This window comes from Glossina fuscipes, unplaced genomic scaffold, assembly GCF_014805625.2.
Source record: "Glossina fuscipes isolate IAEA_lab_2018 unplaced genomic scaffold, Yale_Gfus_2 110, whole genome shotgun sequence".
NCBI classification, from domain to species: domain Eukaryota; kingdom Metazoa; phylum Arthropoda; class Insecta; order Diptera; family Glossinidae; genus Glossina; species Glossina fuscipes.
This window is the reverse complement of record NW_023998453.1, coordinates 555,024-573,545: the sequence shown is the minus strand read 5'-3', so window position 1 is coordinate 573,545 and position 18,522 is coordinate 555,024. Positions and strand designations below refer to the sequence as shown.

The following is an 18,522-nucleotide window of genomic DNA, read 5'->3' as shown; positions in this document are numbered from 1 at the left end:
TAGTTAGGTTATGTTTCTTGCTTTGTTTTTTTTTTTCTTTTTTTTTTCCTTTTTTTGTGTATTTGGCGACAGTCTTGTTGCTGTCACGTTAATGAATACAATAAAATCCGTTGCTATTGTATTAGTGTTGTCACAACAAATCCATCATTTGTTTCCTTAAAGAGGACAATATGTTTCGAATGCGTACCGCACTGTGACAATTAGCCATAGAGTGCACCTTACCCTCAACTCTTTCTAATTAAACGATTACACTCGTTCATGGTATTATGCACAAATGCCATTAAAAACCTTCCAGTTATTTCCGTTTAGGTGGATATTTGCACACACTTTTGTAATATGAGTGATAGATACTCTTGTTGTATAATCATCGCCACAGGGAATAATTTAGATTTATAAACAGGTTAGAGTAACTCGGGTAAAATGGATATAGAGTAGATTGGATTTAGTCATTGATCTCGACAGTTATCTGTCTGTCTGTCCATTGAAATAGTTTATGATATTTAGGAAAAAAAAAAGAAGCTATTTTTTGAACAAGAAATGAAGTAATGTAAGTGCAACGTGCACCTCAAGGTTGGTTTGTTCTTTCTTTTCCTTTAATACATTTTAAATGATGTCATGATCTACAAAGTAATGTCTTTGCTCCGTCTAATGCATACGATAACTTTAATGTTGTGGAAATGGTTTTCATTCGTGCGCTAGAAGAAGAAGAAGAATAAGAATAATAATAATAAACAGTATATGACACGACAAATATACACACATTTAGGACTCAACTTTTTTTATATGCTTTATTTCTTCAAAACGTTTTATGACTCATGGCATATGGAAAATAATACAAGAACAAATAAAAGTTGTCTTGTCCGGACAGAGGCAACTGTTAAACGACCCTACTCAACTTTGCCTAACGATATTTTTCACTTATATTTATGAAAAAATGTCAAGTCTGTTGACAAATGCGATCTTAATTTTCATACGAATCTTATTTTGTAATGCAACAAAAACTCGTATCGATCTGGTCTAAATTTCCTGACCTTAAGGTTTTGGCAACGAACTTGTTATTCTTTATGAAACTAGACCAAGTTGATTTATAAGGGCTTCCCTTTCATGGAACCCTTGTGTGGGAAAGAGTGCGAAAAATAAATCTATGCTTTTCAAAATCACCACAGGAAACCTATCACACAATTCACAATTTTTCTAGAAATTGTTGTCATAACATACTAAAAATTAGACCATAGGTATTTTTTCTTTTTTTCTAAACATAACCAATCACTCAGTGGATTTGCACGGTGATTATCAGAACGAAGAGAGAAAAAAATAGCGAGGTGGTGGCAGCGGCAGCCTAGGGGGTGTGCGCCCAATCGATTAGTGGTATACTTTTATTGACTAAGCATTCACTGTAGGTATGACCAGAGAAAACTCTACCGCACTTGATATTTGAACCAGCGAACCATAAGTTAGTGGTCGCAGGTTTTTGCTGCTCGTCTGCTCAGACGTATAGTACCATAAAAAGACTTACTTATCTTTTGAACGAATATTATTTATACGTGAAGGGAATGCGAACACATTAGTCTTATCTCATAATTATTTGCCATATTCACCTGGTATGCCAAAGGATTATTGCTCACCATGTTGTGATGGATTAAAACTATGAATTTCTTCTCATATAATGATGCAAAGCAATACAAAATTTCGATCCAAATTATTTTCATGCTTGATCAAGAGCATATCAGTGCCCTATATGTGCGTCAAAATATTGCGAAAATTTACTTATAGACTGAAGACGAAAATCTTTGAGAAAGTCAGACTTAGGTAAATAGATTTAAATCATTCCAAGATGTGATTGTAAAGCAACTACCATAAAAAGAGGTGAATCTATTTCCAATACATGCCATATCAACTTAATATACGTTTAGCAGAAAAACCATATTATGATCAAAAAGGGCTTTAAAGAAATTTAATTTAAACATAGCAATAAAGTTATTTTGTTGCTTGAAATCGTATCTGTTTTCATTGAAATAAATTTTTATGCCAAAAAAAATGATAAAGTAAATCACATTTTAATAAAGCGTCTCTTATCCACAGATTCAGTGTGTTTAAGACCACCGTCAGTGTCTGGATATTCGATTCTTTTTATATCCGTCACTAAAAACGGCGGGTGTGCTCATTTTGTCAAATCGTTTGTAATAACTAAACGATAGCTTCAGTGACAGTATTATTAGATATTTGTATACCTGAAGTGTACGTCGAAGTCTGTTTATTTTCATCTGTTTGCCTTTATCCCAATCGAGAGAAAATTAAACTCTTGCGGTTTTGAATTTAGAAAAATCAACAGAAGCTCTTGCTCGCAGGTCGATGTGAAAACTGAAATCAGAAATCGGTCAAAGAATGAACTTGCACTGCAAAGAATCAACTACAACAATAAATATTTCCAAATATGATTTTATGGATCGTTGTCTTCCTTATTGTCGCAAATTTTCATTTCTTCTGTTTAGTTTGCAAAAGAATTAAAAATATTCGTACACACCCAGATGTAATATTCGTATTCGTTATTTGTGTCTGCTTTCAATTACCCTAATGTCTCGGGTTACAACAATGATGACGAATTTTGCGGAGATATTGTTTAAGTTTTGTTTAATCAACCTTTACACATAGAGAAAAACAAAGAAAACTTTATTCCCTTTGCGGCGAATACTGCTTGCATTCCATATCTCAAACAAGGCAAGAACGAAATTCTCATTAACTGACGTCAATTACCGATTGATCACAACTGTTATCGCGTGGAGTTTTCACAAACGCCCCACTCTTTAAAATTGTAATTAATGACCTGATATATATAATCATTATAACTAAATAGAAAAAAAAGTATTTCACGGGAATACTCTCACGCTTTTAGTTATGTCAAAAAAATTATAATAATAATAAATTTAATACTCGTAGAGGAATATTCCTTCACTTTTAGAGCAAATAAAAATCAATCATTTCAGAAAACAAAAACACACGCAATCACATCAGCAGGATACTGCCCTTTAATTTTTTTAAAACCAATCATTCATGTGCTTAGTTTCCTAATTCTTTAATTTTCTTGCGCTCAAAAACCTGTCTGTAGCCATGAATAAAACAAGTGAGCAAGCTGTAGTAAATACCTTATGCCGCTTTGCTTAATAGAGTTACCCATGTAATGACTTTCCAAATTAATACCTTTTGTAGGAAGTGATCGAAAAGGTGGTCCGATGGAACCTATCTCAATAGAGTTCGCCCTTGGGCCAAGACACGTCCTTGCGCTAAATTGCATGGAAGCAGTAGAATATAGTGATTTTAAATCGATCGTCCTTCTGTGTGTTACATACGTCCCCACAAGCTTAATATACCCCCGGACCACAAGTGGTTTCGGATACTGGATGGTGAACATAGTAAAGGTTTAGTTTCTTCTTCTATTTGCTTTTCCTTTGAATACACGCGCAGAGAGGAAAAAGTTCCGAAATTTTATGGGTGACAACTACGAAAGTTATATAACGAAGAACCACTCTTTAAGGCTAAGGCCAGCTTATGATCATGAAATAATGAGTCATTTTTTCGAATTTATTTGCGAAACATAAAGCAATTTATTGGTACAAATTTTTCGCATTCGGTGAAGTTATAAAAAAAGTGTTCTTAGTAATTTTTTAAAAGCAAAGATCTGATGTAGCGGCTCTGGTAAAAAGAAGCATGCGCTTAGTAGATACCTGTATTTCGAAATAAAAAGTTGCAATACTTTTCCCTTATTAGATAAATTGATATATGAGGTTTTGCAGCTTCATATAACTACAGTAAAGCCGTCATTAAATAACAAGTATTTTTTAGCAAATGCAACACTGTGCACCAAAGAGGTAGCATCTAACAAATTTCATAAAAGGATATGCTTTTAAGGGGAAATCAGAAATTTATCTTGAAAAAAACTCGCTATATACGCCCATATAGGGCGCTATTGTCACGTAAGCCAAGAAATATAATCATTGAACATTACGCTATCAAGATCATTAGGCAAATTAGAAGTCGAACTAAATTGCCTAAAACTCCGAAAATGCGAAAGTGAGCTTGAAAGAAGTGGAATCTTAGTAAAGACTAATACATCGTGCCGGCATTGAACATTTTTAATGATGACACCAAAAAGAGAAATTTTCGTGTATTGCGAAGGAAACCGGATAAATAAATTAAGGAATAAATGGCCTCACAACAAGAATATGATGCTTGCTTTTTTGCCAACCCAATGCACGCGGTGTACGCATATAAAAGGCAATAGAGGGTGTAAACATTACAATTCGCGTATGTGTTTGTATATACCTATGATTTTTACTGCGAAATATTCAACGAAGGGTTGCAACTGCAGCCATTCCTAATAAAACTTAACAAGCATATGGCACCAGACTGACCGACTGTTAAAAAATTGATTATCTTGCCATCTGCTTATTGCAGTTGTTACGATTGGTAATTAAGTTTAATTATTTCTTTACAACTTCGTGCGGGTTCATATACGATTTAGCCTAAGGTGAACTCATATTACTTAACGCTTTTATGTTTTGTGTTTACAAAGAATCAATCTTCATATGAACAATTTCTCTTTGAAAGTTATTCCGACAATGGTATACATAATAGAATAATAGAATTTTTTGTAGAGTTTTGGATATTTACCTTTACATACCACAAAACTTTGATTAGCAGAAAACGTTACTATATCTGGTTAAATTGAAGCGAGAAGGTACAGAAAACTCTGAAGTGACGGTGCTGTAAAGCAGCGAACACCTTATTGCGAATTGCTTTCAATCACATTTGATACTATTGCGCTGAAAGTTAAGTCGAAAAGGCATTACCGGTAGATTGCTCAACCTGACCACGCTCTGTCTTCTCCAGCAAAGCATGCCAAGAAACCATTAATGCCATCGAAACGGAATGTGGCTTCATCCCTATTGAGTTCACTGTGCTTTACTTCTTCGTGTAAATCTTATTTTAAACGACGGATTATTGTACATCTAAGCTTTGCCTTTGTTACCAAACGTTTTCCCCCTATATATATATATAGAGAGCTTTACAAGATAAGTTGGCTCTTCGCTAAGGAAGCCGCATTCTCAAAGAAAAATGGATTTTTCTTTCGAAATAACCCTTTTCTTGAGAAAACGGTTTTAAGATCTAATGCAAGCTGCATAGGCGTAATCCCATTAAAATATATTTATTTTGTACCATCACCTACTTGGGGTGTATTCTTTTCTATATCGATTATAAATAGGTTTGTGGTACAGTTTCCGGTTGAATGACACAGGTGCTAAGTACAGTTGAAATGTTTTCGGTCAATGAAATGTTGAGCCCTCTTCCTCGGAGTTTTAATTAATGTAGGCGTAGACATTAATATCGGGTATCAACTTATCATCTCAACTCTTACAACCGAAGCCGTTTATAACCAGTTATAACTTTTTGTGCGCATAGCTGATCTTTCCTATTTTTGCAAGGAAAGTGTAGAGTGTTCCGTAAAGTTAATGTCGAAATTGCCAGCTTTCTAGCCAACCTGCGTACAAAACCTTCCAATGTTTCTACCAAATTTGAAGTCGATATCTTAATTTTTGCGACCAGACGCTGATCAAGAATACTTTATAGGGTCTCTGAAGTTTCGTTTTGGGAAACAACAAAATGAGTAGACACCCGTCCTTCAATAATAGGTATAAAGAAACACTTGCTCGAAAAAAGTATCACTGACAGTAACTATCTTGGGATGCAATCAACGGACAATTTGCAAGTATGGGCAAGTAAGAGCTTGTTGTTGATTTCGTTTAAAGCCTGAGGGATGACGAAGCTCTGTCCAAATCCATGGGCATTCTACAGCGTCAGTGTAAAGATGGCTGTCTTAGGATGGTATAAAAAATGCCGGTCCATGCAACATCGTTAATATGATTACTCAGCTTTTTGAACTAACCCGTCTTTAAGTTGTCCGCACATTGCTCAACCTGTATCCAAACCCAAAAATGTTCTTCCTTTCACCGCGCTACCCATCTGCAGAATAATTTACCTACGGAGGTCTTTATCGCCTTTCTCGCATTTACATAGAAACTTTCTCATCTCTGCCCACTCTACCAATAAAAAAAAAAAAGCTAATAGTATTCTCCTTAAAACGTGAACTTTCAACTTACAAAACAATTTATAATGACTTCATTCATTTAAATCAACCAAATGGTAAGAACTTTCTTTTATTTATCTTTTTCTTTTTTTTTTTTTTTAATCGAGTTAATCTAAGCGATTACTATCACTTAAGACTCACAAGAGCAAAAAATTTGATGTGTGGAAGATGGTCTGAGAAAAGTTTTTAATTACTATATATATAGCTTATTAAAGAGATAATAGGATGCAACGACATTTCTGTGTACAGTTGCGCGGGTCTACGCATTTTTAATGAATTACAACAAAGTATCGAATACGATAAGAAATAGAACTACACGAAGGAGGAAAAAATGTATGTATGTGGCTTAAGTCGAATCTTTTACTATTCGTTAATATTTGCAAGATAAAGCGAACTCAATCCATTCTATATATATAGTAATTGTTTCAAATCACACTTCCAGAAGGCTTGCACAGAAATAATTGTACAAAACGACAAAAATCGAAATACTTATACGCCTCTCTTGATATCTTTATAAGCGCCTAGAAATTTTAGTGAAGTTGAACCTGGAGATCGCCAGCTCTAGCCGGGAATAATGAAAATTATATTTACTTTAGACATGGTTGTCAAGGTTGTAATCATAATCGAACGGACGATAGAAAGACTAAAGATAGACGGTTTTTCTCTTTACTATTGACCCAGACTTTTTCATTCCAAATATTGAAAAACATTAATATTGAAAAATACTTATAAAATAATTTTTAAAAAAATGTTTCAAAAAAAATTCACATAACCCGCTGAGATAGATGAATATAATCAGGGCAAAGAGTTTGCATTTAGTTTTCCCATGTCGCCTGGCAATCGGTAACACAAAGTCTGAACGTTGATCAGAAATATTTTTACAAAATTTTTAATTTTGTCTGTTATTTATGTTTTTTTCTTCTCTTTTGCTTCTTGCAATAGTTTCGTGTAATATTTTTCTTTTTTTATTATCGTAAGCGAGTGGAGCTGATGGCCACATGTACATATTAATAAAATGGAATCACAATCTTCTGCCAATCTGAACGATCTCAGTTACATGATTTGATAATCGTTACAAGCGGAATAACAAACTTAGTTTATTTTCATCCTTTAATGATGGATGTAGCAATAAGAATAATATTAAGGTCAACACTGCCATAGTTTATATAAAAAGAAGCTTTAATTTTAATTAAATTTAATTGAAGTTAAAAGCAGATATATACTCTATGAGATAGATGTGAGGATAAAGTGAATTTAGCGACAGTATAAGCATAGCACGAACATACGGCGCGTAAGCAGCGACAGACTAAGAAGCGGGAGAAGAAAAAGAGATGAAAATTGTTTACGATAGTTAGAAAATTGCAACAATTTACGTTACGTTACATTTTTACAGACAATATAACCACAAAAGTATATAAGAGAGAGGTCGCAGTTAAAAAAAAAGTGATGACGCGTTTAATTGACAAACACAAAAGCATAAGTCGTAATCATACATATGTACATATATATATATATATATGTATACACTTAGTATCACGTCTGCCACGGGCAAAATTTTACGGGCTTATGTTTGGTTGTGAGAAGAAACTATCACTAAAACTAAATTGAAAATGTGCGAAGGAAAAGAAAAAAAAAAAAAAAATCAAACACTCGCTCGTTTGCTCACAAATACAGGAAGTTAGGTCAGCGCAGAATATACATTGTGTTTGACAATGAGTGATAATCAAAAGGTCAATCGTGATGTTGGATAATAATTCATTAAAATGAAAATAAGAAAAAAATATTTGTATGAACGTAACACGTTCACTGCCATCATTTTAAAATGTTTTATACTTAATTTTATGACCGCAACCTTTGTTAAACAAAATTTCAGTTACAAAATCCTCTTCGTCTAAGGTAATGATTGTGAAAAGCAGAAAACTTAAACAAGCGCTAAAAGGTCTGACTACTTTCTGTCCTATTCGCAACTATACAAACGCAGTTAAGATGCAGTTCTTTCTTAGCTAACTGCATATCAAATAATAAGATTATAACGCTTTTCGAGCATATCGTTTCAGGGTTGCATTCCTTTTTTCGGTTTTGTAAATAAACGAGTAAATAACTATATAGGACTAACAGAAAAATAGGTAATCAGCTATTGAAACGTTTTTCTCTTCTTTCTTCTTTAACTTATACTATTGCAAAATTCCCCCAACGACACTTCTTCAAGCACTGTTGGCTATAGTGTAATGAATAGTAGGATTTTGAATTTAATAGTGATGCCTTCACTTCTCTCTCTCTCTCTCTCTCTCTTAAAGATTATCAAGTTTCCTTGCAAGCTTTGAAATTCAAACTCTATCTGTTCGTCTGCATATTCGTCAGTTTGCCAGTCAGTATCATTGCCATTACAAGGTTTCAAAAATTTACATAAAAACAAGTAAGAAAGTTATATTCGGCGCGGGCCGATTTTAGCATATCCACGCTTTTCTATGCTTTTCGCTTTTCACTCTCCAAGTTCCTTTATTTGATACTCGCATCGCTAGTATTATTGATAAGAACTTACTTGCGGTATTTACCATATTTATTTTAGAATTAACTCATTTTTGCCTATAAAGTGTAAAGTGTTTCATCAAGAAAATATGGAAAATTTCAGCCTTGTAACTTTTATAAACAAAAACCCACAAATTTTTGTTAAGAAAAACAGAGTTTGCTCCACTACGGCCTTTGACCCATGTTCAATACCAATTTGCGTGCAAAAACTAGCAACGTTTCTGCCAAATTTGAAGTCGACTTTTTTATTCTTGCGGCCAGGAGAGTCCCAGCAACACACACCGCACAGACACACAGGCCGAAAGACATGGCTTACCCAGTTTGAATTTCATGCTGATCAAGAATATATATACTTTTTAGGGTCTCTGAAGCTTCCTTTTGAGTGTCACATACGTTATGGAAAAAAGCAAAGTAAGTATAACCCCATCTTACAGTGGGGGGGGGAAGCCAAAGAGAAACTTGCATGTTTTTTAATCCAATCTGAAAGCTATGCAGATCTTGCACACCTAAATATATTTTTCGTCATTTCTTGAAGATGTTTTTATTTTCATCTAAACTTTGGTCGTATCAAAATTATCAGATGTGTGTGTGTAGGTTTTGTTCTGAAAGGGTATCCTTAATCACTCAACGCATCTCTGTATTCAATTATTGATTAAGATGCGAGATGCCTTTCTGATTATGATCCTGTGAGACTTGTTGTAGGGCGATTCGTTATAAAGACACACGGTTAGGGTTAGGATTAATCAACTTTGAAGCAGTGCTGCAATAATTATGACAACTGATAGTGAAACAAATTTGCTGTAAAGTTCGAAAAATTGATTATCTATTCATTAATAATCCTTAATATATAATTCTGTAGGTAATTAACGAATGTTCTACGTACAATGAGTCTTAGCTGTCTTGCCCATGACAGCTAGCAGTATGCTATAAACAAAACGCGCAAACTAATGCGGTCGGTTACTAATAAAAGTTAAAAATCGATATTTCTGAAATTAATATTTACAAGATATCTTTTCTAAAAATTACCAGGAATTGCCTAAATAAAAAAGTTAAAAAAGAAAAAAAAATTCATTTCAAAGGCTCTAAAACAACTGCCAGCTGCTATGATGTCAAAGGTAACGTGTGAATCATTTTATATTTGTAATAGATGTTCATATCAACAGAGCTCAAATTTGTTTTCCTAAGGCTAAGTTACTACTGTGTGAAAAAGTAAGATCAATTCAGTTCCTTCTCCTTTAAGTCTATCTCGGCCTATTTTTACGTCGGATAGCATCCAAATAATATTCCTTCTTAAAAGTGTGGCTCGGCGAAAGGAATTCGTTTTGTACAAGACCGCGAGGAGGTGTTCTTAGTTTACGTAATATTGAAGTCGTGTCGTTGGATAGATTTGGCGCATTTTCAACATCTACCTGCATACAAAAACCTTCAATATTTCTGGCAAATTCGAAGACGACAGCCTCATTTGTGCGTCCAGAAAATAGAAGTTACGCAGACGGACAACCGGACAGTTGTATATGCTCAAAACAATTGAGAATTTGATGTTGGCCAAGAAGACATATATTGTTTGTACATTCTCTGAAGTTTCCTTCTATGCACCGCAGACGTTTCGTCAAAATCAATGTACCCCTCATCCGTCGGTGATGAGTATAAAAATGTTAATTGCGAAAATCGTAGGCGTTTCTAGAAAGTGCTTATATAAACTTGAATTGTTGATTTCGTTTCGTTTGGTGAAACCGAATTATCTCAAATCATTTCTGACTGCTCTCAATACTTTTTCATAAATTGTAAAATCTTGGAAGAAAGGAAGCTAAGTAAAAAACTAATTGATCTCAAGAATATAAATGCGATTGCGATTTTCGCTCTCATAACTCCTCACCCCTTTCCTCCTCCTCACTCCTTTCCTCGGCCTTACTCCTTTCCTCCTCCTTACTTCTTTCCTCCTCCCTTACTCATTTCTTATAAAAAATGTAATTCCATCCCTAAAGAGAAAACCAAAAATCATTTTCTTTTCTTTAAAGTGACAATAATAATCAAAGACTATTTTACGTCAATATCCAAAATATCAATGAGTAATAGAAGAGATTTTACAAAACTAATACTTTTTATTATATCCCGTGATACTATTTATGAAATACGCAATTTATTTGTTGGAAAGTGAAGTTGGCATCTCTACGGCATATGAAGATTGCGGTTGACCTAAATTTGCTCTGCTGTCAATAATATAAGAGCTTTCTTCTCTTCTCTTCATCGTGGTTAAGCTTCCCTTCTTGCCAAATTGCAAGCGACAGCAATGAGAAAAATTTGATGTTTACTTTATCCTTGACGGAGCCAGTGTATCTAAAAAACAAATAGGCAGTGGTTTACGTATTTTGCAAACATGCGCATTCAAACTCAAATACAAGGCAAACACAGACAGACGCGACAACATCAACTTCAATAACAGTAGAAAAAGGAAATAAAGGAGAAAAAAAATGAATTTTTTGGCTTTTTGGCTGAAGCAGACAGGTTGCATGATTGTATGACGACGTTTTTTTTTGAGGCATTGTAACATGCATCTACAGAGAGCTTAGATAAGCTATGTATGTACAAAGTTGCCTATAAAAGTGTTATATATATATACACCTCAACATGAAATTTCGAACTAATTTAGCCACCTACAGGTAATTATAACCTTGACCTTTATAGTTCGCTTTCTAAAATCATCTTAAAAGTGAAATTTCTTCCTGAAAATGTAATATCGGAACAGCTCCGTAAATGGATTGAATAACGTGCATATCTTCTTAATTACGAACATATTCGGAATCGATATAAGCATGTCCATCCCTCTGTGCGTCTGTCTGTTTAGCTATCTGCCTATGGTAGACATTCTCTCGCAAAAATTTAGATAAGATATTCATTCAGTTTTGATAAAAATCCGAATATAATTTTTTTTTTTGAACAGTGCTGTTTCACGCCCGAAGCATGATTATTCTAATTTAACCTTAAGTTTAGTAACTCTTTTTTGTAGTTCCTTTAAGTCTTTTTTTCATGTTTAAATACTTGCCCGGGAGGATACACAACACCTGCTGCTTTCCACTGGGTCGATCGCTCAGCGGGCTGAGCTGTCTAAAAAGGAATGACTTGCAAAAGTGACTTTTCTTTGACCAGTCTTTGCAGAATAGCGCAAGGCGCTTCTAAAGCATGCTAACTATGATCTTGCGGAAAGGAATCGAAATTTATGGAGTATTCGTCCTCTTAGTTCAACTAAGAGTAGACATGTCATATATACATACATGTGATGCTCCAAAGGAGAAAATCAACCCTTACTCGGTATTAGTTATGTAAGGTGTAAATGTTATATTCGGTTGTAGAGGAATTTGTTATACTCCTCACTGTTATTCTAAAAGGAACATGTAGTAAGAAAATAATAAAAGTTCGGTATATCATAGTATCATAGATTGTCTACAGGTACTGCGTTGCACTTGATAAATAAGAGGCGAAAACCGAGCTTTCTCCACTATTGGAAATAGAAGTGATATCAGTCACCTCAATTTATGGTGTATTGCAAGTCTCTCCTTTGACCGATTTAATTCAATTTCAATACCAACCAGCGTACAGCAAAGCAGATTTCAACTCGATATCTTAAAGGAAAATATTGTAAATTAATTGTCATTACCCAGAAGGACGGACGGAGATGCTCAGATCGATTCAGATTTCCATACTTATTAAGAACATATATACATACATACATACATATATATTTAACAGGGGCAATGAAGCTTCCTTCTGTATGTTACAAATCGTTTAACATATTGTATACACCTTCATTCTTCGGTGCTGACTACAAATGCTAGTTACGTCATCAACCACTCTACGATGTCTCATTATACTTTATATTTTTACTTAAAGATTTACATTTCCACTTTTGTAAATGATGAAAGGAACAACAAGTGGTTGCTAAATAATTGTAAACAATAACAAGAAAATGTGAAATTCTTGAAAGGGCACACTTACGTCTGATACCAAATAATTGTTTTGCAGTTTATCCAGCAAAGAAGCTGATGTAAATTGTATCAATGCTATAAAGCATGAGATAATCAATGTTTGCACAAACACACCCCAATCACCGCTACTGCTGCGTATGCACATTTTGCACGTTGAACGCTCTCCGTTACACACGTTTCACTTTTAATTTATTTAATCCAAACCGAAAACCGACAGTTTTTTAAATATATGTGCAATGCCCGGACGCCCGCACGGTATTCTTTAAATATTTGTTATGTTTTTTTTTTTTTTTTTTTTTGTTTATTTATTTATCTGTTTATTTATTTATTTATTTATTATTTCAAGTAGTTTCTAATAAAAGTTTGCTTTCAAGTCTTTAAACGTCTAAAATTAAAAAGATAAAAAATAAATTATTATCACAGAGAAGATCGCGTTGATCGACTTATAAAAGAATAAAATCTTATAGCTTAGTGGACTTGCAGTGCAAGTAGTTAAATGAAATTAAAATTTATGTGTTGCATGCGAGCTACAGTTCGTACAAATATTGCATGTTACTTAAATGAATCAAATGCAAAGACTGAAAACGGCTTAAAGCTTCTTAGGCACTCTTCATCTAGTATAGAAATATTAAAAAAAAAAAAAACCAAATTTTAAACAACTGACAGGAATGGTCAGAAAGTTAACTATTAAAAGGATATAGTTCACGAATTTATTTTCTATATCGTTAGCAGACTCAAATCCATTAGTTTAAGTTTTGGGAAAAGAGAACACTTTTAATGCAAAAAATTTAACAGCGCCTACAAGATAACTTTGGCACACTTTTCTTGCTAGTAATTCTTACATAAGAATAATGAAATAAGATTCAAAGCTTATATACTATCCGAAATATCCAACAGAATAATGCGAATGGCCTCATGAAATATCTTAACATGTCCAGAAGTGACCCTCTTCATTTTAAATAACGATATTCCACTCTGCGAAAATGGATCCAATTCAAACGATTTTCAATAGGATTTGTCCTTCACAATATATCAAATTCCTTCAAAATATCTCAGAAATTTGCTCTCTGTACGTTGAACAAAAGAAAATAAGACAGACAGACCGACGAACGAACAGAATGTATCAGTCTAATGGTGGAATCAATCTCAAGTCCTTCTGAGTGTTGCATACATCCTTACTTAACTTAATAAACCCTCGGACCACATATAGTGCAGGATGTACTAATGGACGATAGACCATTTTTCAAGTAGGTTTTTCAATTTCTCATTTAGTCATTGGTACTGGATGTAGAATTTTGAATCGCCATTTCCACCTGTCTGCGCTTTTTCGACTTTTACGATTGACAAAAATGAATTAGAAATCTGAAATTTCATATCCAAAATAGCGATTAAAATTGAAAATGTTTCACTGACTAATTTCCCTAATTTGATCTATCTATATCAATTTAACCATTGTTGTATGGTTCTTACGTCCGATTGGGTCGGTTTTCATTCCGAAACTCTTTTATTCCATTTTTCCATTATTTTATTACTCTCTTGTTTTATCATTCTCTAATATCGTACGCTTCCCCAATTCCCCAAGAAGCTAAGCTATACTTTTCTAACATTAATTGAATAAAAGAATAATAACATAAAAATAAATATTTTCAAACTCAACGATCGATTCTTGGCAACATATTATTTAAGATGAGGAATGGAGCAAAATCAGCAGGTGGGCAGTTTTGAAACCTCCCAGAACACAAAATATTAAAAAATAATGTCGAAAATTGAAGAGAGTTGGTCAGAACATAAACTCAACCTTTAAATGTCTTTCTTTCTTTACTTCCTTTCTAAATTCGAAGGAAGACGTGCATCACAAAAGAAACTACGATCGAGAAAAAGAAAAACAAACAATACTAGAAATCAAACGTTTGGAAGTAGATCTTAAAGGTTTTAAAAACTTTACGTGCGTCCCTTCATCACGTCTCATTTTACGGATCACTCTCTATAAGTATTTCTGAATTTTGTTAAATTTTTTAAAAAACGAAAAACCATTTGACTTCTTTCCTTCCACCATACATTGGATATTGAGAAAACTTAACACAGCTCAAATTACAAATATTACGTACAAACTCGCATTGAAAATGCCACCGATTGCTTTCGAAACTAATTGTGTTTCTTCAATCGTAAAAAAAGGAAGTATGTATAGCGGCAAGATTATCCGATTATCGAATCACAGAATAAAATGATGAATGTATAGAATCTTCAACTTGGCCTCTAAAGTCTTAATACTTTTTTTATGTAAGCAATGCACTACGTGTTACGCTTATGCGAAGATAGGACAGCTTTGTTGGCTTATCCGTTCAGAATTATGCAATATATGAATTTAAGTTAGTTAGCCTAATAAATTCCTTGACATTTAAAACCCGCTCTCAGGTATATACATTTTTCGCATTGTTAATGAAATGCTGTTAAAAAGAAAAAAAACAAAAATGAAATTGTAAGCCATAACATGATCGATACCCTTCGAATTAATGAGGCTTCTTATTAGGATTCTTATCGTTGCCTTTACACTAACTTTCTTTCAATTGCACAAGCTACCGTCAATTCTTTCACAAGACCAATGCATGCCTCAAAGAACTCACTTTTATTACGTTATATTTAAAGAACTTTTCTCTTTCAAATTGTATATGTATTTTTAAGACCGTTATATCACCTTTACAACACACGCACACAATCACAACTACAGCAAATTAAAGAAAAAAACATTTATACAGTTTTTTTTTATTCTTTTATTTTAATTTTTTTTTTTTTTTTTTTTTTTTTTTTTTTTGTGTTATTCAAAAGATATAATGCATTATTATTGATTTTATAGTTTGTATACTCTATCTTTTACTTCATTTTTGCATGATTCAATTGCAGCTTAAGTTACATGAAATAAATTTGGACATACACTCAATTACAAATCATTGCACCAGCGTGTCTTTAAACACTGAAAGCAAGAGTTATGCAATTTTTGGACTGAAATTAAATTATAAAGAAAAAAAAAAAGTAGTAATAGTCAAAAATAAAAAAATAAGAGTAATAATAGCAGTAATAGTAATGGAACACCAACAGAGCATATGCAATCAATACTTTTTAAAATTTGAACTGCATTTGTTGCAATCGCTGCATAAATAACAACCTGAAGCAATACGATACAAATCAGAAAGTGTGAAAAATCTATATTTAGGAGAACCCTTATCTATTCATTCAATTTTACGTCATGTAACGTCATCATGCATGCACACGTACACGTACACGCACACGCACACCCTTCAAGAGTAAAAATTTTACAAATTATTACAAATTTCTTATATTAATTTATGGCCACTGTTAATATTATTTCTCTTAATTTTATTTCATTTATTTATGTTTTTTTTTTTTTTTTTTTTTCTCTATATTGCAAATAAGAACTAACCGTATCGACGAAATGAATACGGATGCGAATGCGAATGCGTTTAATTTAGAAAGCCCAAGTTGTAGCACAACCGACGTTTCACAAGTAACTGATATAGTTGCAGTGGCAGTTGAAAATCGTAACCGTTTAATAAAGGAAGTAGCATGAGTTAAGCTTACGAACTAAAAGCAAACAAACAAACGAGGCATGTGGCGCTCAAGTCACTACAATAGATGTAAAATGTTTTTAGTACTTTCTTGCGTAACACTTTAATTTCCTTACAAAACTTTCATGATACTTTTTCAAATACTTCTAAAACTTGAAAAAAAAAAACTTATATATATTCACGATCAACATGAATAATCAAATCTGATAGTTAAGTTGAACAAAACTTACTTCAATCGATATAAGGTTATATACGTGGAATAATTGACTGGATATTTACAATTTATTCGTTTTCCTCAGCAGCGTTTTTCAATCGAATGTGCGCCAGTTAGTTGTAAAAATTTTTTACATTTGAATTACACTAATCAATTGAATTTTAAACAACCATTGCTGATCATCTTGTCTTCATCTTACTCACGTTCAAGAATTTACATTTTTCGGATAAATGGTTTATAATAACAATGACAATAGTAAAAGCAGGAATAAACAGGCAGCAATTTTATATATACAATTACAAGAAGCCTATCCATGTGCCATTTAATCATTACGTCCGAAGCTGTAATCAGTGCGGCTTTAAGGAAAAAGGTCCAGCACTCCTTGAAGGCGAATGTTTGCGAATGTCTTCTAACTTATAAATACTTTAATACATGAATGATGGGCATGACCGGCCAGCCTTAAGACCAACTTTTCTAACCTTTGAACTCAGGGCGCAAATTATAATAATGGAAAATTCTAACACTAAGTCAATGGTTTCTGTGTAGGCATCTCTGTAAGAGTTTTCCTAAGCTAGTTGGATAAAGTAACTCTATCCGAACTCAACTAAATAAGGAATGAAGAATTTTTTTTCATTATTTTCGAAAGCAGCTCTGTTGTATTGAGTAAAGCATAATGTTATTGATTACAATAAATGGCAATACCGTTTAAACATCAGTTATTTATCGATAACTTTTGGAATCATAAATGTTTAGTAAACAGAAAATGTGTGAATAACCCAGAGAAATATTATTTTTTTAAAATGTCCACAAATTTTTGTTACACTGTGGTGAAAAATCTAAAACCTTATGTAAAGTATTTTCCCCAACTAACAAAACCGGTGATGCGAGCACTGATACAAGCATCTGTACACTATATAGAAACTAATAAATGTTCGCCGGAAATCTTGGAATTAGCATTAAATAAGCTGCCACACTCTGGACATGTTATTCCTGAAAATTTTTGTGAACTATTTGCTGCAATATTACAAATAATGCAAATATATTTAAGAACTCCCGTAGGAACCGTTAAACTAAATGAACTAAGAGAATGCTTGCAGGAAGATTTAAAGTAAGTCCTTATTCTTCCCACTTTCTATGATTTTATCTCATATTGCTTGCTTACTTACAAAAACAAACAGTTTAAATTATGAATGCGTAGAAGACTTAGTGAAGGTTTTGCATAATCATCGTGTTTCGTTGACTAAAAATTTTATAGAAGCTAAAAGCGTGAGAAATTATCCCAAACATATGCAATGGCGTATAAATATATCATTAAGTCAAGAGTAAGTACATAAATTGCATTAAAAATATGAATTATTAATAATTATTTCTTAGATTACCTCGTGACAATGCCGCCATAACTATAATTTTACATTTTCATTTGCCGGACGGTCGATATCGTACTTTAGAGCTACCCTTGGCCATGTTTCATCATTTACGCTACAAGTTAGCAAATTTACTAAGCGAAATGCAATCTTTGGAGCAGCGTCCTGTTATGAAAAAATTCTAACCATTTCTCATTTTTAACTTTCAAGACTTTACCTACCAGATGACTTATTTCTTTTGTTCTTTACAATGAATTTTGCGGTCATTATGTTGAGAACGAAAGTCGTAAAATATTGAAAGTAAATAGAAAGGTAGCAACTGGCGGTGCCGTTAAGTCTCTTTCTGCAGTTGGTAGTCGGACAAAAGAATTAATAAAACTTTCAAAATTAGACCTGTTATTGGTTTTCGAAGTATTTATAAGCAGATTTAAGTCGTGATGGTCGAAGAGAGAAGAACAGTTGAATCGTGACATTGGAAGTAAGGACTCATTTAAAAGTATGAGAGGTCAATCGGCTGAAATATAGTCAAATGCACGAACTCTATAGTATGTAAGAAAGTTCCTCTAAATAATTTCTCTGTCAATATAGGTCTTCTAAAAATTGTAAATAAAATCGACGCCATTGTAAATTCACAATTCAGTGTACGAATCTGAGCTGAGAAATATTGAGAAAAAAAAATTGTTACAATATATAAAACACTGCTGCG

The 18,522-nt window shown here is 33.2% G+C and overlaps 2 protein-coding genes and 1 long non-coding RNA gene across 8 annotated transcripts in view; 1 reads left to right on the top strand and 2 right to left on the bottom strand.

The window, feature by feature from the left end:
• Positions 1-12,952, bottom strand: part of LOC119638846 (fasciclin-1) — a 36,377-nt gene extending 23,425 nt beyond the window's left edge. For all 6 annotated transcript variants that reach the window (XM_038035920.1, XM_038035919.1, XM_038035915.1 and 3 more), the window contains exon 1: positions 12,665-12,952. In XM_038035920.1, coding sequence (XP_037891848.1) covers positions 12,665-12,799 — 135 coding nt within the window. In that variant the 5' untranslated portion in view covers positions 12,800-12,952. The remainder of the gene's footprint in view (positions 1-12,664) is intronic.
• Positions 12,953-14,864: 1,912 nt separating this feature from the next.
• LOC119638852 lies at positions 14,865-15,999 on the bottom strand. Its single transcript, XR_005247502.1, has 2 exons — positions 15,530-15,999; positions 14,865-15,376 (listed from the first exon to the last, which is right to left on the bottom strand). It is a non-coding gene; the product is annotated as an uncharacterized LOC119638852 (long non-coding RNA).
• Positions 16,000-17,216: 1,217 nt separating this feature from the next.
• Positions 17,217-18,230, top strand: LOC119638850 (COMM domain-containing protein 5). Its single transcript, XM_038035925.1, has 3 exons — positions 17,217-17,560; positions 17,631-17,774; positions 17,827-18,230. The coding sequence occupies exons 1-3, from the start codon at positions 17,253-17,255 to the stop codon at positions 17,999-18,001; spliced, it is 627 nt and encodes a 208-aa protein (XP_037891853.1). The 5' UTR covers positions 17,217-17,252; the 3' UTR covers positions 18,002-18,230.
• The last annotated feature ends 292 nt before the right edge of the window (positions 18,231-18,522 follow it).

Coding starts and splice junctions, on each gene's coding strand:
- LOC119638850 (XM_038035925.1), top strand. CDS start 17,253: ATGTCCACAAATTTTTGTTACACTGTGGTGAAAAATCTAAAACCTTAT. Junction 17,561..17,630: donor TGCTTGCAGGAAGATTTAAA/GTAAGTCCTTAT, acceptor AAAAACAAACAG/TTTAAATTATGAATGCGTAG. Junction 17,775..17,826: donor AATATATCATTAAGTCAAGA/GTAAGTACATAA, acceptor ATTATTTCTTAG/ATTACCTCGTGACAATGCCG.